This window comes from Podarcis filfolensis (assembly GCF_964270895.1).
Source record: "Podarcis filfolensis genome assembly, chromosome: 10".
Taxonomy (NCBI): domain Eukaryota; kingdom Metazoa; phylum Chordata; class Lepidosauria; order Squamata; family Lacertidae; genus Podarcis; species Podarcis filfolensis.
The window spans coordinates 73,224,511-73,249,895 of record NC_139612.1 but is presented as its reverse complement, the minus strand read 5'-3'; the positions used below and the strand labels follow the sequence as shown (position 1 = coordinate 73,249,895).

General features: G+C 46.4%; 1 protein-coding gene and 1 long non-coding RNA gene across 2 annotated transcripts in view; one reads left to right on the top strand and one right to left on the bottom strand.

The window, feature by feature from the left end:
* The first annotated feature begins 1,657 nt into the window (after nucleotides 1–1,657).
* Nucleotides 1,658–3,187, top strand: LOC310743345. Its single transcript, XR_014538966.1, has 2 exons — nucleotides 1,658–2,144; nucleotides 2,178–3,187. It is a non-coding gene; the product is annotated as an uncharacterized lncRNA (long non-coding RNA).
* A 2,514-nt stretch (nucleotides 3,188–5,701) lies between these two features.
* The window catches only part of LOC310744064 (uncharacterized protein), a gene marked incomplete at its 3' end in the record, with an annotated part of 46,040 nt that continues 26,356 nt past the window's right edge, over nucleotides 5,702–25,385 (bottom strand). The window contains exons 2-6 of the mRNA XM_083574807.1: nucleotides 12,280–12,784; nucleotides 11,998–12,079; nucleotides 11,673–11,755; nucleotides 10,580–10,706; nucleotides 5,702–7,602 (exon numbers count right to left, since the gene is read on the bottom strand). Coding sequence (XP_083430933.1) covers nucleotides 5,702–7,602; nucleotides 10,580–10,706; nucleotides 11,673–11,755; nucleotides 11,998–12,079; nucleotides 12,280–12,693 — 2,607 coding nt within the window. The 5' untranslated portion in view covers nucleotides 12,694–12,784. The remainder of the gene's footprint in view (nucleotides 7,603–10,579; nucleotides 10,707–11,672; nucleotides 11,756–11,997; nucleotides 12,080–12,279; nucleotides 12,785–25,385) is intronic.

Below are 25,385 nucleotides of genomic sequence, written 5' to 3'. Positions count from 1 at the left end.
ACTACATAATAGCCTGGTCTGTTAAAAAGCATAAGATGTATGAGAATCCTCCACTGGGTTGTAAGGAATAAGACATTAAACATAAAAACAATTACACACAAAAAATAGCCACAAAAATAGCCACCCCCATTTGTGGAAATAACACACTGTCAGACACATTTCAACATTCCTACATAATAACACATAATACAAAACAAACTAATTAAGTATCAGTTGCTTATCTTGAGACAATTGTGACCTTCTCAATCCTGGAGCACAGTCTTAAGATTCAAAAGTGAGAAAATGTCCTTGCAATTCAACTCCTCCCCCCTTTGTCAGCCCCACTCCCCCGTCAGTCTATATCCTTTGAAAGAGATAGCTGTGGGCATTTTGAAAACTCTGGTGTCTGTTGTTGCAGGTCTTGTGATGGTGAAGAACTGAGTTGAGGGGTTGTTGTTGCTTTTTCATCATTGCACATCTATAGAAGTGATATCCTGTAAGGGAGCAGGGTTTTTGGGGGACTTAAAAGACAAGGTTAGAAAAAGGAAGGAGCAAAAGGCAAAAAAAGGATGTCCTTCAATTTACGTGGGAAGCTGCAAATAATAAAAATCTTAGCGGATTAAGCATTTCATTCATTCCAATATTATTATCACATTTCCATATAATTACTGTTATTATCAGCCAAGTTTGTTTGCTTTCCTTCACTTAGTTTGGCTGTGGAAGAAACGAAGGGACAAAACCTTTCTTAATTTGAACACAATTGGCAAGTTATTAAACTTTTTGCTTATGTGGGTCCGAGTTCACGTATCCTGTTTTAAAGGGGGAAACAAATTTTTTTTCTTTCTTTCTTTGAAAATCTCTGTCAGGAATGCTGTTCCTATAATGCACACAAAGCCTGTTGTAAAAGTTAAATCCCATGGGGGGGGGGACTAGTCAAGAGTGGAACTCACAGTGGGAGCGTTTTGATATTTACCTGTGAAAAGAATTTGGCATGTTAAGATTTGGAACCTGGAAAGCTCTTGACTTTTGATGGGCTAGTTTTTTTAACCCTTTTGTCTTCCGTAGCCCCTGGAGCAAAAGACACATTAAGGGTGATTTCCCTCAATGGTTCCAAGTTTTACATAAGGAAATTTGGATAAGTTTCTCCCTACAGCCCAAGCTCTCGAAGCCTCCTCTCCCCCCTTACAGTTCCCCCCTTCTTCCTCTCTCTCTCTCTCTTTTTGTTTTTTTTTTTTTTGTGTGTGTTTTTTAAGCTGATCTAGCCTGTGTGCATGTGCAGAGTTCATGTCTCAGCAAACCTTTTATACTATTGAAAATGTTGAATCTTTTGGCTAAATTACCATTTGAATAAGGGGAGGGGAGGGTAAGGAGTAGATTTTAAAAATAGGGTTAGATTTTAAAACAAAAAAGAGAAACTCAGCAATTCAAGTATTCACCAAAGCTAGCAATTGTAGCCCAAGCAAAGGGACTGCTTCCTTTATGTACAGGAAAGGGCTAATATCCCTCCGGCCATTCGCGGAACAATGCCACGCCTTTATATATGGGACAAAATGGCCAGAGAGTCAGAATTCATAGGATTTATTTATTTATTTAATTAATTTTAATATTCTCAGTCATTTCAACCTTACCATTTGCAGACATTATTATTATTATTATTATTTTCTTTTCTGCCCTTTATTTACAGGATTGGTCAAGGCGCATATGTATTTTTATGTGCTTAAACTTTGAATTGACTTTGAAGTCTGATTTTTAAATAGTAGGCAAATAGTAGGCTTGATATTACCAGTTGTGCTTCAAAACATCAAGGCTTCACCTCTCACCTTTTAAAACTAAAGAGCAAAGCTAGGCTGAATTTCAACTCCATCACCGCACCAGAATTTAAGAATTACTCTCCAATGCTTGCAGACACATGTCCCTTCCACACAGCCACAAATTGGGAGAGTTGAAAGAGACCCTGGGGTCATCTAGTCCAACCCTCCAAAATATAGGGTTCACAGCAAGATTTCACAGCAAGATTTTTTACTATCAAAGAGACATACCCATTTAAGTACAGATTTACAACTGGGAAAGGAAACATCTATGCTCCTATCATGTACTAAGGAAGAGGAAAATAAAAGTACCCAACTTTACACAGAACCCTTTTAGCAGATCTTGAGATAGTTTGAGTGAGTTTACTTCCTTAGACTAAAGAATGCAAGTTCCTAGTGAAATGATATTTAAAGGAAGATTGAAGTGAACAGGTTTTTTTCCCTCTAAGATAGGGAGAGGATCTTTTATTAAGCATAGTTAAAACAGCCATAGATTTGATTTAAAGGGAATACAAAAGTGAACAATTTTTTTCTGAACTTGCAGAGGAATAGTAAGCCTAATTTAGATTATTATTATTTTTTTTTAAAAAAAAAACTACACATAGGAAAGTGAGATGCAGGGTACCTTAGGAAAGATTGCTCCCCCCTCTTTGCAGTTTCCTTTAAAGGAAGCTTACTCGGGAGTAAATTTACCTGGCACAGAAGTAAGAAGGGAGAAAAAAACTGAAAGAGACAGAATGAAACAGGGGGGGGGGCATTTTCTGAGAAAAGAGGCCAGGAAGTCTTATAGAGACTGATATCAGGAGCCTTACAATAACTCTTCTGTCCAACCAAATCAAAGTTAAAACTGGACTCACATATTTTTCTTAGAAGGAACACCATACTTTCTTAGGCATATGCTTGATGAAATACATACACTGCATTTTAGCTTGAGAGAGCAATTGTGCTCAACTAGGCTTTTGCAGCAGAAACATTAGGTTAACTTCACATTCCAAAATAGACTGGAACACAGGTGTACTCACAAACTCAAAAGTTACAACAAAACATCATTTACCATTAGACTTAAAATCACCCTCCTCACTTAAACTAGAGGAAGGAGGTGGGGTAATCCTCCTTTCAGAACACAAGTAGCACGTATACAGGATTTTTACCACTTGGGAGGAAAACTCTCTTTTGGAGCCTCTCTCAAATAACAAACATTCGCACACTTCATTCTCCATTTTGTTTTTTTTCCAGATTGATAAGGCCCAACATGGCTTCCTTAGATTTAAAATTTTTGAAGCAAGCTTGCAATTTAAAACTATGTGCATTTAAGAACAGTCTGTGGGTGCCGAGGCCAATGTAAATGCAAACCCTTGAAATATTTCTAAATCTTTGAGTACATCTCTTATTCATTTTTTTTTTTTAAGAGAAACTAAGATCTCTAATGCGTGGGCTCTCAGGCTGGGCTGTTATTATATCTACTGCCTTCTGAGCACCATTAAGTTTACGGTTTCATGTTCTAGCTTTAGGTTCTAGTTTAACAACACAAATTTGATGTGCTCAGCTCTCCCTAAGGGTTCACACCCTGATTGTGTTGGAGGAGCCCTGAGGTGGCCGCTGTGCCCTGGGTTCCAGGTGGTGAGCCTAAACCACCCACTAAAAGTTACAATGGTCTCGTATGTATGGAAGTGAGAGCTGGACCATAAAGAAGGCTGATCGCCAAAGAATGGATGCTTTGAATTATGGTGCTGGATGAGACTCTTGAGAGTCCCATGGACTGCAAGAAGATCCAACCTCTCCATTCTGAAGGAAATCAGCCCTGAGTGCTCACTGGAAGGACAGATCGTGGAGCTGAGGCTCCAAGACTTTGGCCACCTCATGAGAAGAGAAGACTCCCTGGAAAAGACCCTGATGTTGGGAAAGATGGAGGGCACAAGGAGAAGGGAATGACAGAGGCAAGATGGTTGGACAGTGTTCTCGAAGCTACCAGCATGAATTTGACCAAACTGCGGGAGGCAGTGGAAGACAGGAGTGCCTGGCGTGCTCTGGTCCAGGGGGTCACGAAGAGTCGGACACAGCTAAATGACTAAACAACAACATCAAGTACTTTAAAAATCAGCACCTAGACTGTTTCAGTAAATGCCTGGGGACCTAAAACAGATGTGAATGGGCAGCGCAAATCAGAGCGCATTGTGTGTGTGCAACTTGCAAGAGGGCAGAGGGACAGAGTCTCTGCTTCACGCCCCTCTCTGCTCTCCTCCTCCTCTCTTCGACTTCCCACATTTATGTGGAAATGCTACAGGTCCACCTCATAGGGAGGTTGAAAAGACAGCAGAGTTGGTTTTTATGAAGCACTTTGAACTCTCCGAGTGTCCTCTAGTTTATCTCCCCATGTTGAGCCCCCACCGCCTTTGCTCAGAGGGGCTCTGGCCCTGCCCCCCATCCCTGGGCCACCTTCCCGTTTCATTCAAGGTGCACGGCTAGGAGATGGATCTTCTGCCAAACTCCCCTTTATTCCTGTTGCCACCACAGAGAACTCTTCAACACTTCACCCCAAACATAACAAAGGAGGAAGTGTGCATCGATTCATTAAACTGATTTATTTAAAAAATAGACATAAACATGTGGTTTCAAATGTTCTCTTTTCTTTTCTTTTTCTTTTGAAATTTTGCTACAGCTGCAACAATGGGGATTATAATGCTGTTTCTCTACTACAGGTCTAACCAGCCCTGCTCCACAATTGCCACCACTGTCCATTCCACCCGCCAATGGTGGCAGCCAACCATCTTGGCTGCAAGTCCCAGAAGACAGGCTCTCTCCTTAGAGACCTTTTCCACCTAGCCTGAGAGGGGAGAGCCTGGATTGACTCCAGCTGCAAAAGCTGAGGCTGCTGAACAGACTCTTGAATTTGGGGGTTTGGGGGGTTTGTTGCTGTTGGTGTTTTGTTTTATATTTTAGATCTTGTGATTTATGTGGAAATTGTTCAGTTCAATTGCTCAATCCCAGCATTCCAAACTCCAAACTACCCCTATCACCATCTAGCATTTCCTAAAATTTACTCTTCAACTGTAATTAAATAATTACCATTATTATATTAATGTCATTGATACATGCGTATAAAACTTTAAATACAAACACCAAGACATTGCACTGAAACTTTCGGTAAATGCGCATGCATGCACTTTCCAAGAGTCTCATTTGAGAGTCAGTGGGGTGCAGTGCTTAAGCGTTTTGGACTAGGAACTGGGAGACCTGGGTTCCAATCTCCACTCAGTCACTGGGTGATGGCTTCACAGCCCAACCTACCTCACAGGGTTGTTGTCAGGATTAAACGATGAGGGGGAGAACGACTTAAGACCACACTGAACTTCTTGAAGAAACAGGTGGTATAGAAAGGCATCCAATAAATTTCGCTAAGAAGAAAGGTAAGATTCTGCTCTTAGGCAAGAAGAATTTGCTGCACAATTATAAGATGGGGGATACCGGGCTTGTCAGTAGTACATATGGAAAAGACCTGGGGTCCTAGTGGACCACAAGACTAACATGAGTCAACATCAGCGAAATAGGCTGTTATTCTAGGCTGCGTCCAAAGAAGTCAAGTGTCCAGATCAAGAGAAGTAACAGCCCCACTTTCTTCTGCCTTGTTCAGACCACACCTGGAGTCCTGTGTCCAGTTCTGGGTGCCCCAATTTAAGAAGGATTTTGACAAGCTGGAAGGGGTGCAGGGGGGGGTTGACCAAGACAATTAAGCGTTGGGAAACCAAGCCTTCTGAGGAACAGGAAGGGCTGTCACGTGGAAGCTTGAACAAGCTTGTTTTCACCGGCTCTGGAGGCTGGCACCCAAATCAATGGCTTCAAATTAGAGATGCCCTTGGAAGGTTGTGGACTCTCCTTCCTTGGAGGTTTGTAAGGAGAAGTTTGAAGGCAGTATGTCATAGAAGCTTTAGTTGAGAGTCCTGCAGTGGACTAGAGGACCCAGAAGTCTCCCGCAGGTCTAAAATTCTATGATTCTCCCCTGTATGAACTCTTTGATGGGCCATGAGCTTGGTCCTCTTACCGAAGCTCTTTCCACATTCCAAGCACTGATATGGTTTCTCCCCTGTGTGAATTCTTTGGTGGGAAGTGAGGTTGTCCTTCCGGGTGAAGCTCTTCCCACATTCCAAGCACTGATAGGGTTTCTCCCCAGTGTGGATTCTTTGATGGGCCATGAGGTTGGTCCTCTTACTGAAGCTCTTTCCACATTCCAAGCACTGATATGGTTTCTCACCACTGTGAATTCTTTGGTGGGAAGTGAGGTTGGTCCTCTTACTGAAGCTCTTCCCACATTCCAAGCACTGATATGGTTTCTCCCCTGTGTGAATTCTTTGGTGGGAAGTGAGATGGGCTTTCTGGCAGAAACTCTTTCCACATTTCACACATTGATAGGGTTTCTCACCACTGTGAATTCTTTGGTGAGCCATGAGCTTGGTCCTCTTACCAAAGCTCTTTCCACATTCCAAGCACTGATAAGGTTTCTCCCCTGTGTGAATTCTTTGGTGGGAAGTGAGACTTTGCTTCTGGTTGAAGCTCTTCCCACATTCCAAGCAGTGATATGGTTTCTCCCCTGTGTGAATTCTTTCATGGCAAGTTAGATTGGCCCTTTGGCCAAAACTCTTTCCACAATCCAAGCATTGATAGGGTTTCTCACCACTGTGAGTTCGTCCATGGGCCATGAGCTTGGTCCTCTTACCAAAGCCCTTTCCACATTCCAAGCACTGATAAGGTTTCTCACCACTGTGAATTCTTTGATGGGAAGGGAGACTTTGCTTATGACTGAAGCTCTTTCCACATTCCAAGCACTGATAGGGTTTCTCCCCTGTGTGAATTCTTTGGTGGGAAGTGAGGTTGACTTTCTGGCGGAAACTCTTTCCACATTCCAAGCACTGATAGGGTTTCTCCCCTGTGTGAATTCTTTGGTGGGAAGTGAGGTTGACTTTCTGGCGGAAACTCTTCCCACATTCCAAGCACTTATAGGGTTTCTCTCCTGTGTGAATTCTTTTGTGGGAAGTGAGATCGGCTCTCTGGCAGAAACTCTTTCCACAATCCAAGCATCGATAGGGTTTCTCCCCGGTATGAATGCTTTGGTGGGAAGTGAGACTTTGCTTATGACTGAAGCTCTTCCCACATTCCAAGCATTGATAGGGTTTTTCACCTGTGTGAATTCTTTGGTGGTGAGTGAGATTGACTTTCTGGCAGAAACTCTTTCCACATTCCAAGCACTGATAGGGTTTCTCACCACTGTGAATCCTTTGATGGACCGTGAGAGTCGTCCTGTGATTGAAGCTCCGCCCACATTCCGAGCACTGATAGGGTTTCTCACCCGTGTGAATTATTTGATGGGCTGTGAGATGGGTTCTCTGACTGAAGCTCTTTCCACACTCTCGGCATTCAAATGGCTTCTCCCCCCTGTGAATTCTCTGGTGTTTACGGAAGGTTTTGCTTGTATTAAAGCTTTTCCTACATTCCAAGCACTGATAGGGTTTCTTGGCTGTATGAATTATTTGATGCGAAATGAGATGTGCACTCTTACTGAAGCTCTTTCCACATTCCAAGCATTTCAGTGGGTCTTCCCCTGTGGGAATTATTTCTTGTGAAGTGAGGCTTTCATTCCAACAGAAAGTTTTCCCCCATTCAGAGAACTGAGAGGGTTTATTCCCAATAGCATTTCTTTGGTGGGTAGTCGAATGGGAGCTGTGACTGAAGCTCTCTCCACACTCCAAGAGTGGCAATGGCTTCTCCACTGTGTGGATTCTGTCATGGGCATCCTCGCTCTCAATTTCCAAATCATCACCACCTGCAATGAAGAAATGGATTAGAGCTGCAGGAAGAAATGGAGTGCCACTGCATTGAATATTGATCACTAACCTTGTGATAGAGGAAGAATTCCATGCATCAACATTGGTGACCACACACTAGAGGTGGTCAGTGTTAGAAACAGAGATAGGACAGCTAGGACATAAAGAGGACCTTAAACCTAGGTTATGGGCTCAAAAATGGAATGTCCATATGCACTCTCTTATGACAAAAATACAAAGCTGAAAAGGAATGAACAGCAGCTAAAATAATATGTTCATTTTTCACATGGTCTAGTCCTTCCCCTGCCCACCCCCCTGATTTTTAAAGAAGGTCTCTCCTTCAGTCTTTAAAGTGTAGCTGGAAGTGGGGAGGAAGAAAAAGGTCCTCCTTTCCTTCCATTCTGCAGTTTTAATCCGAAATCTTAGGTTCTGCGAGCAGAGCTCAGAAACTGCTTGTGTCTATGACATTCCCTGTTGCAAAATGTGCCTAGAACCATGCGAGTTTCAGACAATGGAGGTGGTGGATGATTGTGTCTACCTAAGAAACCAACAACCTCTTCATTGATGCTGACCTGGACAAGTGTACTGGCGAGGCAGTTACGGCAACAGCTCACCTCTCCAAAAGAGTATGGGCGAATGGGATGCTAACCGTTCAATACCAAGATGAAGGTCTACTAGGACTGCGTGTTGAGCAAGCTGCTTTGTGAAGTGAATTGTGAACAATTACAACCATCAGAAACAACCCCTCTATGCCTTCCACAAGCTCTGTGTCAGGAAGATTTTGGGCAATACAAGGCAGGACAGTGTCAAACAAAGATGTGCTTTCCTTTTTTTAAAAAGATATTTATTGAAATTTTCAACTTTAATACATTAAAAAAGAATCAAAAAAGGAAAAACAAAAAGGTTTAAAAACACATAAAGTTCACAATCCTTATTTTTCTATAACATATTTCCCTGACTTCCCCAAACCTCCCCTTCTTATATTCCAATTCAAAATGTTAGTTCAGCAAGTTCTTATCCCTAATCTTAACCTTTTTCTATTTAGTTCATTTTAAAAAAGCAATTTTGCCTTATCCAAACTTAAACACAATACTTATGCATCAATACTCGTTCTTAAAACATTTTTCTAACGTCGACCCAATTTCCCTTCCACGAATTCCCCAATTTTCATACAAATAACAAAATAAACTAAAAATAAAACAGATTGTAATTATACACCCTTTGGATTCCCAAACTCCACCCCCCCTTTCCCGGTTTCAATCTTAGGCTACTATCAGCCTGGAGATCTCACGTCCGAGGCTCTTAATTCTCTCTCAATTCCTCTCTGCCGGTTTTTTTTATAGTCCTTAATATTAAACACCGGATCTCGGAGAAGCTCTGGCCCAACGGGATCCATGTTTCTTCCAGCCAGACCTTCATACTTAAAAGTGGAGCCCGAATCATGTTTCTTATTCCTTTTAAGTCCAAATGTCCCCAAAGCTCCAACTTCCACCTTAAGCAAATTTGTAATCCTTGGGTCTTCAGATCTCCACATGAGGAGATCTCTCCATTCTTCAATCTCCAATTTAAGCCAGATTTTCAACATCAAGTTCTTATTTTCTTTGTAGCCATCATGTCAGGCCTCTGGCTCTCCTTTATCATCTGCAAAGTTACAGCTCCTCCTTCCTTTTCCTCAGGAACAACATATATCTCCTTCTCCACACTCTCAAAGCTCTCAAGTTTCTCTTTTTGTCCAGCTGCATGGGCTTCCTGAGTCAAATCCTTATCAAATTCAGTGATGTTATTTACTGTTAAGTTCAGAGTTGCAACATTTGTAGCCAAAACATCAATTTGGCCTTGTAACTTTCCCAAGAGAACAAAAACTTTGTCCAACCCAGCCTGAATTTTCCCTCCTCCAGCCATTCTTGTAATGTCCCAAATCCCCCTCTAGAGGGATTTTGGTAACTTAATATTCCTTCCAATTCAAATCCAAAAATCAAGTTAGTTTGTAACAGTTCTTCCTTGTTTTCAACAAATTATAACCAAATTGTAACAAATATAGCCAGCAGAAACAACAGAAACAAAGTTTTCTTTTCCCGTCTTGACAGCTAAATTTGACAGCTGTCAAACTCTTCAATACCTCATCAGCAGGCTCTCTCGCGGAGCACTCCCGGGTCCGGGGGGGGCGTGGCACTTCAGCTCCCAAGATTAGCTCTTTGTCCTCCAGTAAGATTACTTATATTGCCAAATCGTGAAATTAATGTCTTTTACCAAGTAAAAAAGAAAGGGTTCTCTCGACCTTAGTTAGCAGGTCCTTGCTTTAAATTATTTACAAGACGGGGAGACGGACTTCCTGTTTGCGCCTTCCCCGATCATGCCTAATTTAAAAAAAAGAATTTTTTTCTTTCCAATTTCCGTCCTACTCACGGGTTGTTGCTTTAAAGTCCAATTGTTCACAAAAAGAAGTCAGCGCTCTCCGACCATGGCAATGCGGCTTCACTCCACAGGAGAAGCAGTCGACTCTCAGCACCGCGCCGCTCACCCCGTCCCCCGCTCCGAAGCCTTTAAAAAGGCTCCTTCACAGGTCGGGGGCACGCAAATGGTGCCCGCCGAGTCACCAGGTTCACAGGCTTCACCACCTGTGATTTTTGAGCGGTCAAGACCCAATCCTGCGGAGCCGATTCCCTCTGGAGCTCGGAGGGAATCCGCCATTAGCCGATGGCGCTAACCCGGAAGTCCCCCAAAGATGTGCTTTCCTAACCTCAAATTCCCAGCATGTTCCCTCCCATTCTATTCTCAGCAAGGTCTATGCTGGCTTGATCATGTCCATGGTCAAAACAGTCGATAGACCTCCATTTAAGGTGAGTTTGTGGGTATTAGAATCCCAAATGCTGCAAGTGGCCATGTAGAGAGCTCCCTCAAAACCAGGGAGGCTTATCACAGAGAGAGATGCATGGAATTTCCAAAGAGAAATTATGATGCACAAGTGAGCCTTACTGAGAGAGGCCACGATCCCACAATTCTCCTCCATGACTTCCTTATGCAGAGCTCTCTGGTCAGGATCTAGCAACGCCCATTCCTCATCTGTGAAATGAACAGCGACATCTTCAAAGCACACTGGACCCTAAGAGAGAAAGGGAAAGATCCTCTTTAGAGAGCACTAAGGTTGTCTGCTACACATTGCTCTGTTTCTTTCTGCTCATTAAATGGTGTTTTGTTTCATTGGGATCGTCCTGCTGCACGTTTTAATTGTGGGTGCTGCTTTTAATGTCTTAGTGGAATTCTTATCTTGTGTGATTTAGTGATGGACATTAATCTTTGTGTAAATGGGTAGAACTGTACATTGTGTTCTGAAAATCCTTCTGTCTGTGCCAGATGGAAGGATCCCCTCTCTGCTCCCCATGTCCTGTTCTTGGGGTGGGGGAGACCCTTCTGATGCCCTAAAGACAACTTCAAGAAGTGCACTGGGGGAATGGAGGGAGGAGAAGGTGGGGAAACCCCATTGTGCAACTGATGTAACAGGATAGGTGAATCCTGGGAACTGTTTTTTAGGCTTGGTGAACTAACTACTTAGAAGTCTATTTTAGCATTCAATGATAACTCTAGAAATAAAACAACAATGACTTATGAATCATCCTATTGACCTTCAGAAGGCGAGTTAAGGCAAGGTGGCTGTTCCTTATTCTCACCCCATTAAGCTTCTCGAATGGCATTCCCAGCCTCTTGGCTTCTGTCCAAGCTGCCCTTGACAAAGACGCCTTAAGAGAAGCTTGGACAGAAGCCAAGAGGAGGAGAGAATAGAATAGAATATCATTTATTACGGCCATAGGCCCATACAGGTAAAAACAACACATAAATAACAGTTTGTGCCGTAAGGAGAAAAAAACGATCGCTAAAACACCACTATAACAATAAAATACTATAAAATGGAAAGGCATACTACGCCTTAATTAGCTTGTAGAGCTCCTTGGCGTCGCTTTTGGGAAAGGACAGCAACTAGGAAGAGGAGGAGAGAGATTCCTTGGGGGCCAGAGGCACCCTGGCTGCCCCACCCCTCAGCCCCCTTCCCCACAGGGCTCCCTCCCTCTACCTGAGCTGCTTCCACAGCCGTTGCTTCTCCTTCCCCACCAGGAATAGATGGAAGAGGAGGTCTTGCTGGCATCATCTGGTCACCTGCAAGAGACAGAGGTAAGTGGGAAGCCAGGAGTGCAGCTGCTCTCCAAAAAGTCTCACCTTCTGAGTGTGTCTGGACATTTGGACCCATTTCATAATTTAGTTGGGTTAAAAAATACATCTCCCTTCCTTGGTGCTCCTGGCCCCAAGTGTCTCCCCCCCCAAAAAAGAGGAAAAGAACCCATGGATTCGTTTTGATATCCACAGAAAGGAACCAAATGGAGAACGGACTCCTTCCTTACCCAGCAGCCTCTCTCTGGTGTTCAACAGAGTCCTTTTGGTCTCAGAGGAATCTGGGCCCATTTCTGCAAACAGATCCTGTCTCTGAAATAGCAACAAAGATTCAAAACAGAAACTATGAAGAAGAGTTAGAAAAGGAATGACAGAGGCAAAAACTGAAGGGCAATCTGATAGCATTCAATGGCTGCTTTCCAAAAAAGGATGGTATATTAACAGAGAATTTTCAGATATTGTCACTCACGTTCAGAGCCCCTTTGGAGTATCTAGAGGAAAGTCTCTCTCACCTGCTGCTCTGCCTGCTTTCTCTCCTCTGCCTGACTCAGGAGGAAACCTTCGGCCAGGGCCACTGCCTGGGAACTGGTCTCCGCTCCACATTCCCTCACCCAACTTTCCATCTCCGGTGGAAGGACTGCCAGGAACTGCTCCAAGATCACCAGGTCCAGCATCTCAGCTTTTGTGTGCCTTTCTGGCTTCAGCCACTGATGGTAAAGGTTGTAGAGTCGGCTGCAAACCTCTCGAGGTCCTTTGGCCTCCTGGAAGAAGAACTGCCTGAACTGCTGGCTCTGCACCTCTGAGCGGAGAGTGTCCTCCTCACCCAGGATCTTCTGCACAGTTTTCCCCCAGAATCCCCCACTGCTCCCGGTTCTGATGGCATGGCCTCTTCCTGCTTCAGGGCCAGCTGAGTTTTCCTCATCCATCTGTGCTCTCAGGAAGCCTCCAAGAGAGATGAAGGAACCCCTTGATCTTCTGCCAAGTTCTGTCTGTCTGAATTAGAGATCCTTGCAAACTCTACAAAGCAAATACATCGTTCTGTTACAAAACTGACATATTGCCTGGAAGAGAAAAATGTTCCGTGAGGAAGCATGTATGAGTCTTGAAAGAGCCAGCTCTGGACTGCACCACAACCCAGACTCTTGAGGTTTCTTTAGAAAGGAGAAGGAAAATGTATTTTTCGCTCCATAAAATGCACCTGAGCATAAGGCGCACCTAGTTTTTAGAAGGGGATGCAAGGGGAAAAAAATTCTTTAAAGGGAGCTCTGTGCAGAGCCTGTATGCATCCCAGGCTCTGCTCAGCGCTCCCTTTCACGAGCCGTGTGGAGCGTGTGTGTGGCGCTTGCAGGCTTTTCCCCAGGAGGGAGAAGCCCCCAAGAGCCGCACACATTCTCCACGCGGCTAGTGAAAGGGAGTGTGGCTCTTGGGGGCTTTTCCGGGAGGTGGGGGAAGGGACTGAGGGGCTGCCCTCTGTCCCTTCCCCCACCTCCCACAAAAGCCAGCAAGAGCCACACGCTCTTTAAACGGTGCACAGCTCCTGTGGGCTATTCTACGAGGAGGGAGAAGAGACTGACTGGCCACGTCAGTCCCTCCTCCCTCCTCGGGGAAAAGCCTGCAAGAGCCGCGCGGAGTGACCATGCAAAATGTGCAGGGAACTGCTGGTCTTTCTGAGAGATGAATCAGCCTGGTTGCTGCTGCCTTTCAGAGGTTTCAGTCAAGGAATGAAGTCAGAACTGTGATTGACAAGTGACTCATTTGTACTGAGTGTTATCTGAGCATTGGGTTATAGTGGGGGTCCTAACCCAGGGTTCCTCAAGAGTTGTCTCCTGCCCAGCCCCATTCAGAGCACATTTATTATTATTATTATTTTATAAATATTTATTAGTTTTTCACAGATTATAAAGACACAAATCACAACAAAACAAAAACATACACACACACAAAACACAAAAAACACCACATGTATAATTTCAAACCCTTTTTTCATAAAAGATTTTCCCGACCTCCTCATACCTCCCCTTACTGCATTCCAATCCCTAATTAATTATGATCAACAAATCCTTCCCTATTTTCTAGTAAATAAATTTTAACCTTTCTTTTCATATTACATAATGGTTACAGCATTCAACCTCATATTTTCCAAATCCACAACGTCTCAGCATTCCACAATTTTACAATGTTTCTTAAGATAGTCTTTAAATTTCTTCCATTCTTCTTCCGATGTCTCTTTTCCCTGGTCTCGGATTCTGCCGGTCATCTCTGCCAGTCTCATATAGTCTATAACTTTCATCTGCCATTCTTCCACGGTGGGTAGTTCTTCTGTCTTCCAATACTTCGCGATCAGTATTCTTGCTGCTGTTGTAGCGTACATAAAGAATGTCCTGTCCTTCTTTAACACCAACTGGCCAACCATCCCCAAGAGAAAGGCCTCTGGTTTCTTCGGAAAGGTATATTTAAGTACCTTTTTTATTTCATTATAAATCTTCTCCCAGAAAGCCTTAATCTTTGGGCACGTCCACCAGAGGTGAAAGAATGTACCTTCATTCTCTTTACATTTCCAACACTTATTGTCAGACAAGTTTTAAATCTTAGCAAGTTTGACTGGGGTCATGTACCACCTGTAAATCATTTTCATAATATTTTCTTTTAAGGCGTTGCACGCCGTGAACTTTATACCGGTGGTCCACAACCGTTCCCAGTCTTCAAACATAATGTTATGACCAATGTCTTGTGCCCACTTAATCATAGCTGATTTAACTGTTTCATCCTGTGTATTCCATTTCAGCAGCAAGTTATACATTTTTGACAAATTCTTTGTTTTGGATTCTAACAATTCTGTCTCAAGTTTTGATTTTTCCACCTGGAAGCCATTCAGAGCACATTTATTCCCTTATCTGGCTAACTCCTGAGGGCCAAATGACATGTGGGTGGGGTCAAAGGACAGCACTCAAAAACAAATGAAGTGGGACTCGCCTTTCTAAGCGTGTAATGTGTTTTCAACTGTTCTTATTGCAGTTTTTTTTTATTTTGTAATCAGCTCTTGGAAATTCGGCTGATGGGCAGGGAACTAACAGTAATGATGATGGTGTTACATTGCTTAACATGCCCCCTCCCCAGTCATGAATACCTGAGGGCACTCCTGGGTCCATCATGGTCGCTTGAGGCCCATGTCCAGCTCAGGCTACTTCCCCACCCCACAGACCTTTTGGGACAGAAAAGACATGGCCCTGGTCCTCTCTGCACCAGATGGGATGGTTGCAACGCTCTCTGTGTGGAACTGCCTTGAAGGCGACTCTGGGAACTGGCCCAAAATGAGGCAGCCAGATGATTGGCTGGGCTGCCTCTCTTTATGAATGGCATTTCTCTCCCACCTCCTTGTTCAAGGAGATCAAGGTGGCATCCATGGATCTACCCTTCCCCACTGAGTCCCCCCACAACAAACACATTGGATTCCTGTTTTAAAACAGTTGCACTGGTTGTTTCCTTTCCAGCAGGACCTCTCCTGCTCTCAATGCCTTGGCTTGTGAGACCTCCAGTGGTGCTTTCATAGAACTATAGAAGTGGATGACACCCCAAGGATCATCTAGCTCAACCCCAAGCAATATCAGAGAACACACTTGCATCTGGACACACACTAAGCACTGGAGGAGAAAATGAGCACTGCAGGATCAGGCCATAGGGCTGCCCCATAGAGCAGAGGAACCCCCCCCCCCCATCGGCCTCTCCTCCTCCTCCACGGATTGGTCTCCTCCTCTTTTAATGCCACCTTGATTGGTGGCCTCCCTGGCTCTTGGGAGGGAGTTCCACAGGTTTTACTCTGCCCTGCAAGAGGAAGCGCTTTCTCTTCTCTGCCCTCCGTCTTCCTTCCTTGCACAGGTGAAATTTTAGGGACCAGGGTATATTTCATGTCCGAATGTTTCCATCTGCGGACAACCTCTGTTATACAAGGGGACTGATCCATACATCTGAATGGGGTTTATTTGCATGCATTTCAGCGCTCCTGGATCCAAGGGGTCAGCAGTGCATCCATGCAAAGGAAGAGCACAGCTGCCGCCCTCCTGCGACCCTCCCCGCCCTGACTTGCCCCCCTCTCGCCATGCAGCGCTGGGACCCCCGCTCTCCCCATGGGCCCTATCCTGGGAGAGAGGAGACTCACCGGATCCCAGCAGGCGCCCCCCCTCCCAGGCAGCCTCTGCAGAGCCGAACCAACGGGACCCCCACACGCCCGACTTCTTGCAGGAAAGGGAGGGGTTGGGCTTTCGCTCTGGAGGACCCTGCCCCCCTCTTACTTTCCTCTCTAGGAATCTAGCTCGTTTCCGTTTAACCCTTGGCAAGCCGAGCGCACCCAACTCACGCCTCTCCCTCTCTCGAGAGCCGGAGCATCGCGCACCAATGGCATCCCGAGAAGGCGGAGGAGGAGAGGTTTATGGATTACTTCCGGCAAGGGATACATTCAGTTTTGGACAGCAGCTGAACGGCCCCCTAACAGCTGGCCCCTGAACACGGGTCCTAAGAAATCTTCACTGGTTCCCGGTCCGTTTCCGAGCACCATTCAAAGTGTTGGTGCTGACCTTGAAAGCCCCAAATGGTCTCAGCCCGAGGAAAACATTTCCGCAAAAAGATCAAAACATGTAGCCGCAGGTGATACAATAGGAGCCTTTCTGCAAATGGCCTTTGCAACTCAACTCACTGGGTGGTAACAAAGTAGACACATTTGCCTCTTTGCAACGTAGCCCCGTTTCCTCAACGAACCCACCCGTTTCTTGATGAAATAGAACTTCTGCCAGGAAAACCTGAGCTGAAATAGTAAGGAGAGCAAAACAGCAGCCCTGTCTGACCCCAGTCACGTGGCAGGAGAATCTTCCTGAGCCCCCGCCCCTCCGTGAGATGGGGATGCTGAAATAGGCAACCGATGGACAGACTTGTCATGTTGCCAAAACAGGAACTCGGAGTCTGATCTGATTTCCGTGTACAACTCTTTTTGTGACGCAAGCGGGGATGTTTTTGGGGTGCTCTCTCTGTGACGGGGGGGGGCTACTATCTGAGGGTGTCCAAATTGCAACGCGCTTTATTTCTGGGCTGCGTCACTCCTTGCATGGCGGGGGGGGGGCTCTGCCTGCAAACAGACCAACAGCTGCCTTGCTTTCTTCCTGGCCTCCTTGTGCCACCTCTGACGGATACACAAGGGAGGAATTTTACCTGGGTGTCTGGTGTGTCTCTCTCTGTGTGTGCAAAAGCCCAAGCCCCATTTTTCCCGTAATACAGGAGTCACAGAGCCCCACCCGCTGCTCAATGTGCAACAATACCGTCCTAAAACATGGGGTGGATCTAAGCTCATGGCCTGGGGTGGGGGAAGGAAGGATTTTGCAATGTAAAGATTGTAGGGGGGACCCCGCTTTGCAGCTGGATGGCCCGGATCAGCCCCTCCCGCGCTCTCCTAGTAAGGGGGGAGGGGGAAACAATTCTTTCCCTCCCTTCCCGGCACAACCTGCTTTCACGCCGCCCCCACAACCCTCAAACACCCCCCCCCAGTATGTCACACCTCTTCCTCCTCCTCCAATCCGGCTTCTGTTTCCGGAATGAGCGGAGAGAGCCCCCCTCCCAACCTGCCTGCTTCTCCCGGAAGCGGAGCTTCGACTCCGGATTGCTGCTCTGAGCCGCAGCTCGGGGGGGGGGGGAGGGCTTTCGGAAAAGGGAGAAGGGGCGGCAGGTAAATCCCCCCCACACCCACGTGGATGTTGCAGGAAAGGAGAATCGGGAGCGAGAACAAAGAGGTAAAGGGGTCGCGGAGGAAAGAGGAGAAAAGGATCCAGAGACCCCTCCAGCTCCCCCAAGCGCCTTCCGTGGGGTCTGGATCCCTGCGCGCGTGCTGCGAAGGGGGCTTTCCTTGGCCCCTTGGGTGCCTTGGCAGCGGCGGACATGGGGAGTCTACGCAGGGGGTCCCCACGAGGACCCCCATTGCCCGTTTCCCCCGCGCAGGCATTCCTGGGGTCCTGTGGGCTCCGCACGGATAAAGCCAGGCCATGAAAGGGTTAACGGGCGTGAGGGACGCCTGGATAGAGACCCCCGTCCCTAATCTGCTCGTCTTGGGGTGGACCCTCAGGATGGAAAGATGGGGGCTGAGGGCTGAGCCGCGCCAAGGGGGGCCTCTGGGTGCAGGGGAGACTCTGGGACAGAGGGAGGGAGTCGAGGAAGTGGGGAGGGGGAGCATCCCTGGGGCAGGGAAGGGCAGCACTGGTGGGGGGGAGAGAGGAAGACCAGTCTTTGGGGACACGTCTCCATGGTGGCGCCTGCGGGGATTTTCTGGAGGGGCCGCCTAGGCTTCACCCTCCCACCCAGGAATCGGCCACCCCTTCAAGGCGACCAGAGAGGGATCCCTGAAAAGTGGAGGTCCAGTCCCCCCACCCCTCCTTCCTGTAACCTCCATCCTCTTCCCACCTCATAAGCCCCCATAAGCCCCTGCCCTGTCCAGGAAGAGAGGAGGGGAGAGGCCTTCTCAGAAGCAGCTCTTCCTTTCCGCAGTCCCACCCAGGAAGCAGCCAGGAACCTTTTCCTCTCTCTCAGGCTTCCATCTTTAAGTTTCTCTTCCACTGCCTGGTTCCAGTACAAAGAAAAGACAGTAAAACATCAGACATTAAAAACCTCCCGATAGAGGGTTGCCTTCAGCTGTCTTCTAAATGTCAGAATGTTGCCCATTTCCTCACCCTCTGCCTGCTTCCCTGTAACTTCGCATCTCGCAGGGGGGGGGGGGGAATCAGCAGAAGACCTTCGAAGGACCACCTCCCTGTCCAGATTGAGCGATTTTGGGGGAGATGCTCCTTCAGGTCTACAGGGCCAAGGCTGTTGAGGGCTTTAGGTTGCAGAGCTTGCTGCTCCATAACGATCTCATTCAGCAAATAAATTTATTACTGAAGGCAAAGAAGCATAACAGGATCCAAAAAATAGCAAAAACTTAACTTATGTAAAACCCTAACTCAGCATACCAAAACAGCACTCAAGTATGAATCACACAAGCAGAGTGGAGAAATAGCAGACTAGGAAGTGGGACCAGGTGCCTTTTGGCCTTGTAATTTATATTCTATTAAATGTCAGAGTAACCTTGGGACTGGATAACAAGCCTGGCTCACTCCAGTTTAAACCAGCTTCATCTGGTTCCCCAAAACAAGAAAGGTTCTTCATAACCTCATCGCAACTTATCCCACCACCTGCTCTCATCAGAAAGGAAACTGCCAAGTTTCAGGAAGCCTGCATTAGATCAATATTTTTCTATGCCTGGAAAATGCAACCATGACAATTTAAAGATCAGCACTAACAATTTGAATTGTGCTTGAAAATGTGCTGGGAGCCAGGAAAGATCCTTTAGGAGCAGTGATATGTGGTCTCGATGGCTGCTCCCATTCAGTTGCAGTTTTGGGTCACCTTCTAAGGTAGCCCCATGTAGACCACATAGCAGTAGTCCAAGCCGGAAACAACCAGAGCATGCACCACTCTGGCGAGACAGTGTGCGGGGAAGGAGGGTCTCAGCCTGTGTTCCAGATGGAGCTGCTAGACAGCTGCCCTGGACACAGAATTGAGCTGTGCCTCCATGGTCAGCTGTGAGTCCAAAATGACCACTAGGCTGTGCACCTGGTCCTTTAGGGCCACAGTTACCCCATTCAGGACCAGGGGGTCCCCCACACCTGCCCACCCCTTGTTCCCCAGGGACAGTACTTCTGTCTTGTCAGGATTCAACCTCAATCTGTTAGCCGCCACCCATCCTCAAACCACCTCCAGGCACCAACACAGGGCATTCACCACCTTCACTGGTTCCAATTTAAATGAGAAGAAGAGCTGGGTATCACCCACATACTGGTGAACACCCAGCCCAAACCCCTGATGATCTCTCCCACCAGCTTCATATAGATATTAAAAAGCATGGGGGAGAGGACGGAGCCCTGAGGCACCCCACAAGTGAGAGCCCAGGGGTCTGAACACCCATGCCCCAACATCAATTTCTGGACATGGCCCAGGAGGAAGGAGCGGAACCACTGCATAACCATTTCCCCAGCTCTCCTCGAGGGTCCAGAAGGACACCATGGCCAAAGGTCTCCAAAGCCACTGAGAGATCTAGCAGAACCAGGAAATAGCTTTCCCCTCAGACTCTAGCGCATCCGAGATTATCAACCAGCACAACCAGGGCAGTTTCTGTTGCATGATGAGGCCTAAATCCCAATTGGAAGGATAATTGTGGCAGAAGCTTTCCTGGTCCTGCACCCCCAAAAGCTCCAGGCACAAGACTTTCATTAGCTTTGAAGGGGCCATCGGATACTTGGTGGCCTTTTCTTCAAAAGACAAATATTCTGAATACTTTTTAATTGATGTATGATGTAAATAGTGCTTCTGTTTTACATATTCCACATTGGAGAGATTCTGATACACAGATCTGAGTTCATCGCTCCCCCTGAAACTGATGTGTTAGCAGCACTACAAGCCTGGGCAGTGTGTTTGGGGGTCCTGGGCTGCCTAGACAACAAGACACCCTTCTCAGCCTTGCTTATATGGTCCCAAGGAAAGCAGAGCAGTACGTTAGGCACCAGCTTGGCTGCAAGAGTGGCTGGAAGGAGGTGTGCAGGACACCATGTAACTATCTTAGAGACTCCACTCTGGATTTGTGTAGGTTTTCCTCCATAGCCTTTTCTTCTTCTGAAGATAACTCACGAGGCAGCAAAGTATTACGACCAGAGTTTTCCTTCTCGATGGGCTTCCTTCCCTGGTTGACGAGCCCCATCTGCCCTTCACTTTCCTCTGCAGCAGGGGCAGAATCTGCTTTCTTGACTGTGGGATTCACTGTTGTTCTCCTCCTCTCCATCCACCAGGGCCTGCCTTCACCTGCAGCAGAATTCCCTAATAAACCAAGGATTTGAGACCCTTCAGGTATCCTCACCTGGTTTAGCCGGCCGATTGAAGCCGTTCCTGGGATTGTGGCCTCTGTTGCATGCTGACAGCTTCTGGAAGCCACAGGTGAGAGCTGAGTGCAGGGTGGGGACCAATGGTGGATAAATTACCCCATAAGGTGCATGACATTTCCCCCACCAAAGGAACTACCGCTCCCCTAACACCCCATGACATTGTATGATTATATTTAAGACAGAACAGGAACAAATTCATGTCCCCAGAAATAACACAACCTCAGTCCATTAGTGAATCAATACTACATTTTCAAGGTACTACATATTCCACTAAGTACAGTTTATCATTTGGCCTTGAATATCCTGCTTTTCTGTGTCATTTCAGGATAGTCCTGCGTCAGAAGATGGGCATGAGATCAGACAGGACATCATTCTTTAAAAAATCAAGCTGCTTTATGAACATTGGTTGAGGATTTTGATAGTTGCTCATGAATTATTATCATTTGATGACATTGCAACTTCACTTCCTAAAAAATGGGAACATGGATAGGAGTTGAGGGAATGTAGGAGACATTGAAATAGGAGAAGGTGCTAATGGAACTTGATTTGTTCTCTTTCCCTTAGTTCTCTTCCTTGAAACCAAAACAGGATTCCCTTTCCTCCCACTCTGAAGAAGGAGATGGAGAAGGCAGTCAGAACTCCAGGGGATGGGTCACCTCCCCCCCCCCATTAGGAATAGAAATTAAAATGTGTGAAATGCGGACTATGTTCATTGAATGAGCACACATAGTTCACATCAATGACCTCCAACAGGGGAGAAACCATTTAAAGGTATGGAGTGTGGGAAACGTTTCACTGATAGTGGAAACCTTAGAACACATCAACGGACTCACACAGGGGAGAAACCATATAAATGCCTGGAGTGCGGAATGTGCTTCAGTGAGAATGGAGACCTTAAATTACACCAGCGGATTCACACAGGGGAGAAACGATATAAATGTATAGAGTGCGGAATGAGCTTCAGTCAGAATGGAAGCCTTAGAAAACATCAACGGACTCACACAGGGGAGAAACCATATAAATGTATAGAGTGTGGAAAGAGCTTTAGTGTTAATGGAAGCCTTAGAAAACATCAACGGACTCACACAGGGGAGAAACCATATAAATGTATAGAGTGCGGAATGAGCTTTAGTGATAATGGAAACTTTAGAAAACATCAACGGACTCACACAGGGGAGAAACCATATAAATGTATAGAGTGCGGAAAGACCTTTACTGGTAATGGAAACCTTAGAACACATCAACGGACTCACACAGGGGAGAAACCATTTAAATGCCTGGAGTGCGGAAAGTGCTTCAGTCGTAATGGAGACCTTAAATTACACCAGTGGATTCACACAGGGGAGAAACGATATAAATGTATAGAGTGCGGAATGAGCTTCGGTGATAATGGAAGCCTTAGAACACATCAACGGACTCACACAGGGGAGAAACCATATAAATGTATAGAGTGCGGAATGAGCTTTAGTGATAATGGAAACCTTAGAAGACATCAACGGACTCACACAGGGGAGAAACCATTTAAATGCCTGGAGTGCGGAAAGAGCTTTAGTCTTAATGGAAACCTTAGAACACATCAACGGACTCACACAGGGGAGAAACCATTTAAATGTATAGAGTGCGGAATGAGCTTTAGTGATAATGGAAGCCTTAGAAGACATCAACGGACTCACACAGGGGAGAAACCATTTAAATGCATGGAGTGCGGAATGAGCTTCAGTCAGAATGGACACCTTAGAAGACATCAGGAGACACACAGGGCAGAAACCGTTTAAATGTATGCACTGTGGAAGGAGCTTCCGTCAGAGTGGAACCCTTGATTTATGTCAACAAACTCACACAAAACACAAACCTTATAAATATCAGGAAAGTAGATAGAGGTTGAGTGATAGTGGAAATTCTAAATCAACAGACTCACGGACAGGAAGAACATTAGGAATTGAAACCCTTCAAACCATCCACAAACTCAGAGAGGAGAAGCAGTTTAAATGAAAAGATTGCAAAAGTGCTTTATTTACAATGGAGTGTTTAAGGAACATCCAGGGACTCTCACATGGAAGATCCCATTTTGGTGTCTGGAGTGTGGGACATCTTCCTCTCAGAGTCCACTCTTTTCTTCACAGAAATGAACTCGGCAGGAAATCAGTCTTGAACACATTTTTTGTATATGAAGTTCTGGTATTTTTGTGTAAAACAGTATAGTAATGAAATATTGAAGGCAATGTCAAACAATGTGATTATAATCTAAGATGTAAAGTACCTTTCAATAGAGAAGGGGTGAGGGTTTATCTGGATTGCTGGTGGTCAGTGAGGATTAAAGCTGGGCGATATATTGTTCCAAACTGGTTTCTAGACCACATCGTGATAACCTTTCAAAAACAACTGATATGGCAACACACCACAGATCACAGTGTGTGTTTCTGGGATGCCCATTTGCCTGGAAGCAGCCGGCAGAAAGCTTTGCTTTGTGAAGCCCCTGAATATGCCGAGTTGCTGACTTCCCTCCCAGAAGACAGGAAGCGAAAGACACACATCCATTGCCCTGTCTCCTTCCAGCCTCTTTCCTCCCTTGCTCCCTTCTGCCGGTTTGTGTGCCTGACTTAGATATCCTGTGTGCTCTATTTTTTTACGGCTGAAACTGGATTTCCTCTCAGGAGCTAAGTTTTGTGCCTCACTGGGGACCCAGTGAGAACTGTATGCTTTGAAAGCTCAGTAAATTATTACCGAAGAAGTCCTGCTGCTTCTCTGTGTGTTTTTGACCTGAGTGTGGGACTTGCTCTACACGTGGCCCCTACTCTCCTCCTGCCCTGGAGTTGCTTTACTCAAGCATGCAAGACGGGTGCATCTGTGTGCACTCAAAAGCAAATAAAGTAGGAGTCACCTTTCTATGAGAGTACAGTGGTACCTTGGGTTACAGACGCTTCAGGTTACAGACACTTCAGGTTACAGACTCTGCTAACCCAGAAATAGTACTTCGGGTTAATATCTTTGCTTCAGGATGAGAACAGAAATCGTGCTCCGGCGGTGTGGCAGCAGCAGGAGGCCTCATTAGCTAAAGTGGTGCCTCGGGTGGGGTGCTGTCTTGCTTTGGACATGAGGGAGAGCAGACATGATTCCTTTGTCCTGATGTGTGCTGAATAAACTGCTTGTAAATCTGCTCACATATGCCTCTCCAGCCACTTCTCTTGTGCCTTTACTCTGCTGAGTCTGCATGCCCAGCTTCTGAAGCTCAGGTTGCAGTTTCATGCTGATCCAAGGGCTGGAGATCGCCCAGCACAGCTGGGGGGCTGCCATTTGCCCCCAATTCCTTGGCTGCATCCCAACACTAAGCACTGGAGGAGAAAATGAGCCCTGCAGGATCAGGCCAGAGGGCTCCCTCCTAGAGGGGAGACAGAGCAGAGGAGCCACCCATCACCCTGTCCTCCTCCTCCTCCACCACAGATTGGCCTCCTCCTCTTTTAAACCACCTTGATTGGTGGCCTCTGCCTCTTGTGCGAGGGAGTTCCACAGGTTTTATTCTGCCCTGCTAGAGGAAGTGCTTTCTCTTCTCTGCCTTCCTTCCTTCCTTCCTTCCTTCCTTCCTTCCTTCCTTCCTTCCTTCCTTCCTTGCACCAGTGAGGTTTTAGGGACCAGGGTATATTTCATGTCTGAATGTTTCCATCTGCGGACAACCTCGACTTCTTGCAGGAAAGGGAGGGATTGGGCTTTCGCTCTGGAGGACCCTGCCCCCCCCCGTCTTACTTTCCTCTCTAGGAATCTAGCTTGTTTCCATTTAACCCCTGGCAAGCCGAGCGCACCCAACTCACGCCTCTCCCTCTCCCGAGAGCAGGAGCATCGCGCTGCAATGGCATCCCGAGAAGACGGAGGACGAGAGGCTTATGGATTACTTCCGGCAAGGGATACATTCAGTTTTGGACAGCAGCTGAACAGCTGGCCCCTGAACACGGGTCCTAAGAAATCCTCACTGGCTCTAGATCCGTTTCTGATCACCATTCAAAGTGTTGGTGCTGACCTTGAAAGCCCTAAATGGTCTCAGCCCGATGAAAACATTTCCGCAAAAAGATCAAAACATGTAGCCGCAGGTGATACAATAGGAGCCTTTCTGCAAATGGCCTTTGCAACTCAACTCACTGGGTGGTAACAAAGTATACACGTTTGCCTCTTTCCTCAATGAATCCACCCATTTCTTGATGAAATGTAACTTCTGCCAGGAAAATCTGAGCTGAAATAGTAAGGAGAGCAAAACAGCAGCCCTGTCTGACCCCCGTCAGCCTCCAGACTCCCCCAGTCACGCGGCAGGAGATTCTTCCTGAGCCCCCCCCTCCGTGAGATGGGTATGACATCATGGATGATCAAGTGATGATCCATATGACCCATTGATGATCCACATGATCCAAGCAGACTGGGCCAAAGAGCAGGTCTCTAGGCCTGAATGAAACGGGTCTGCGATGATGGATTCTGGAGTCAAGAAATCCACCCTTTCCAATGCTCTCTCAGGCTGGCCAGGAAAAGGCAGGGAGCAGGAATCGTCAGGCATCCCGGTTGACAGACAGACTTGTCATGTTGCCAAAACATGGAGTCTGAGCTGATTTCCATGTACAACTCACTTTGTGGCGCAACCGGGGATGTTTTTGGGGTGCTCTCTCTGTGACGGGGGGGGCAATTATTTG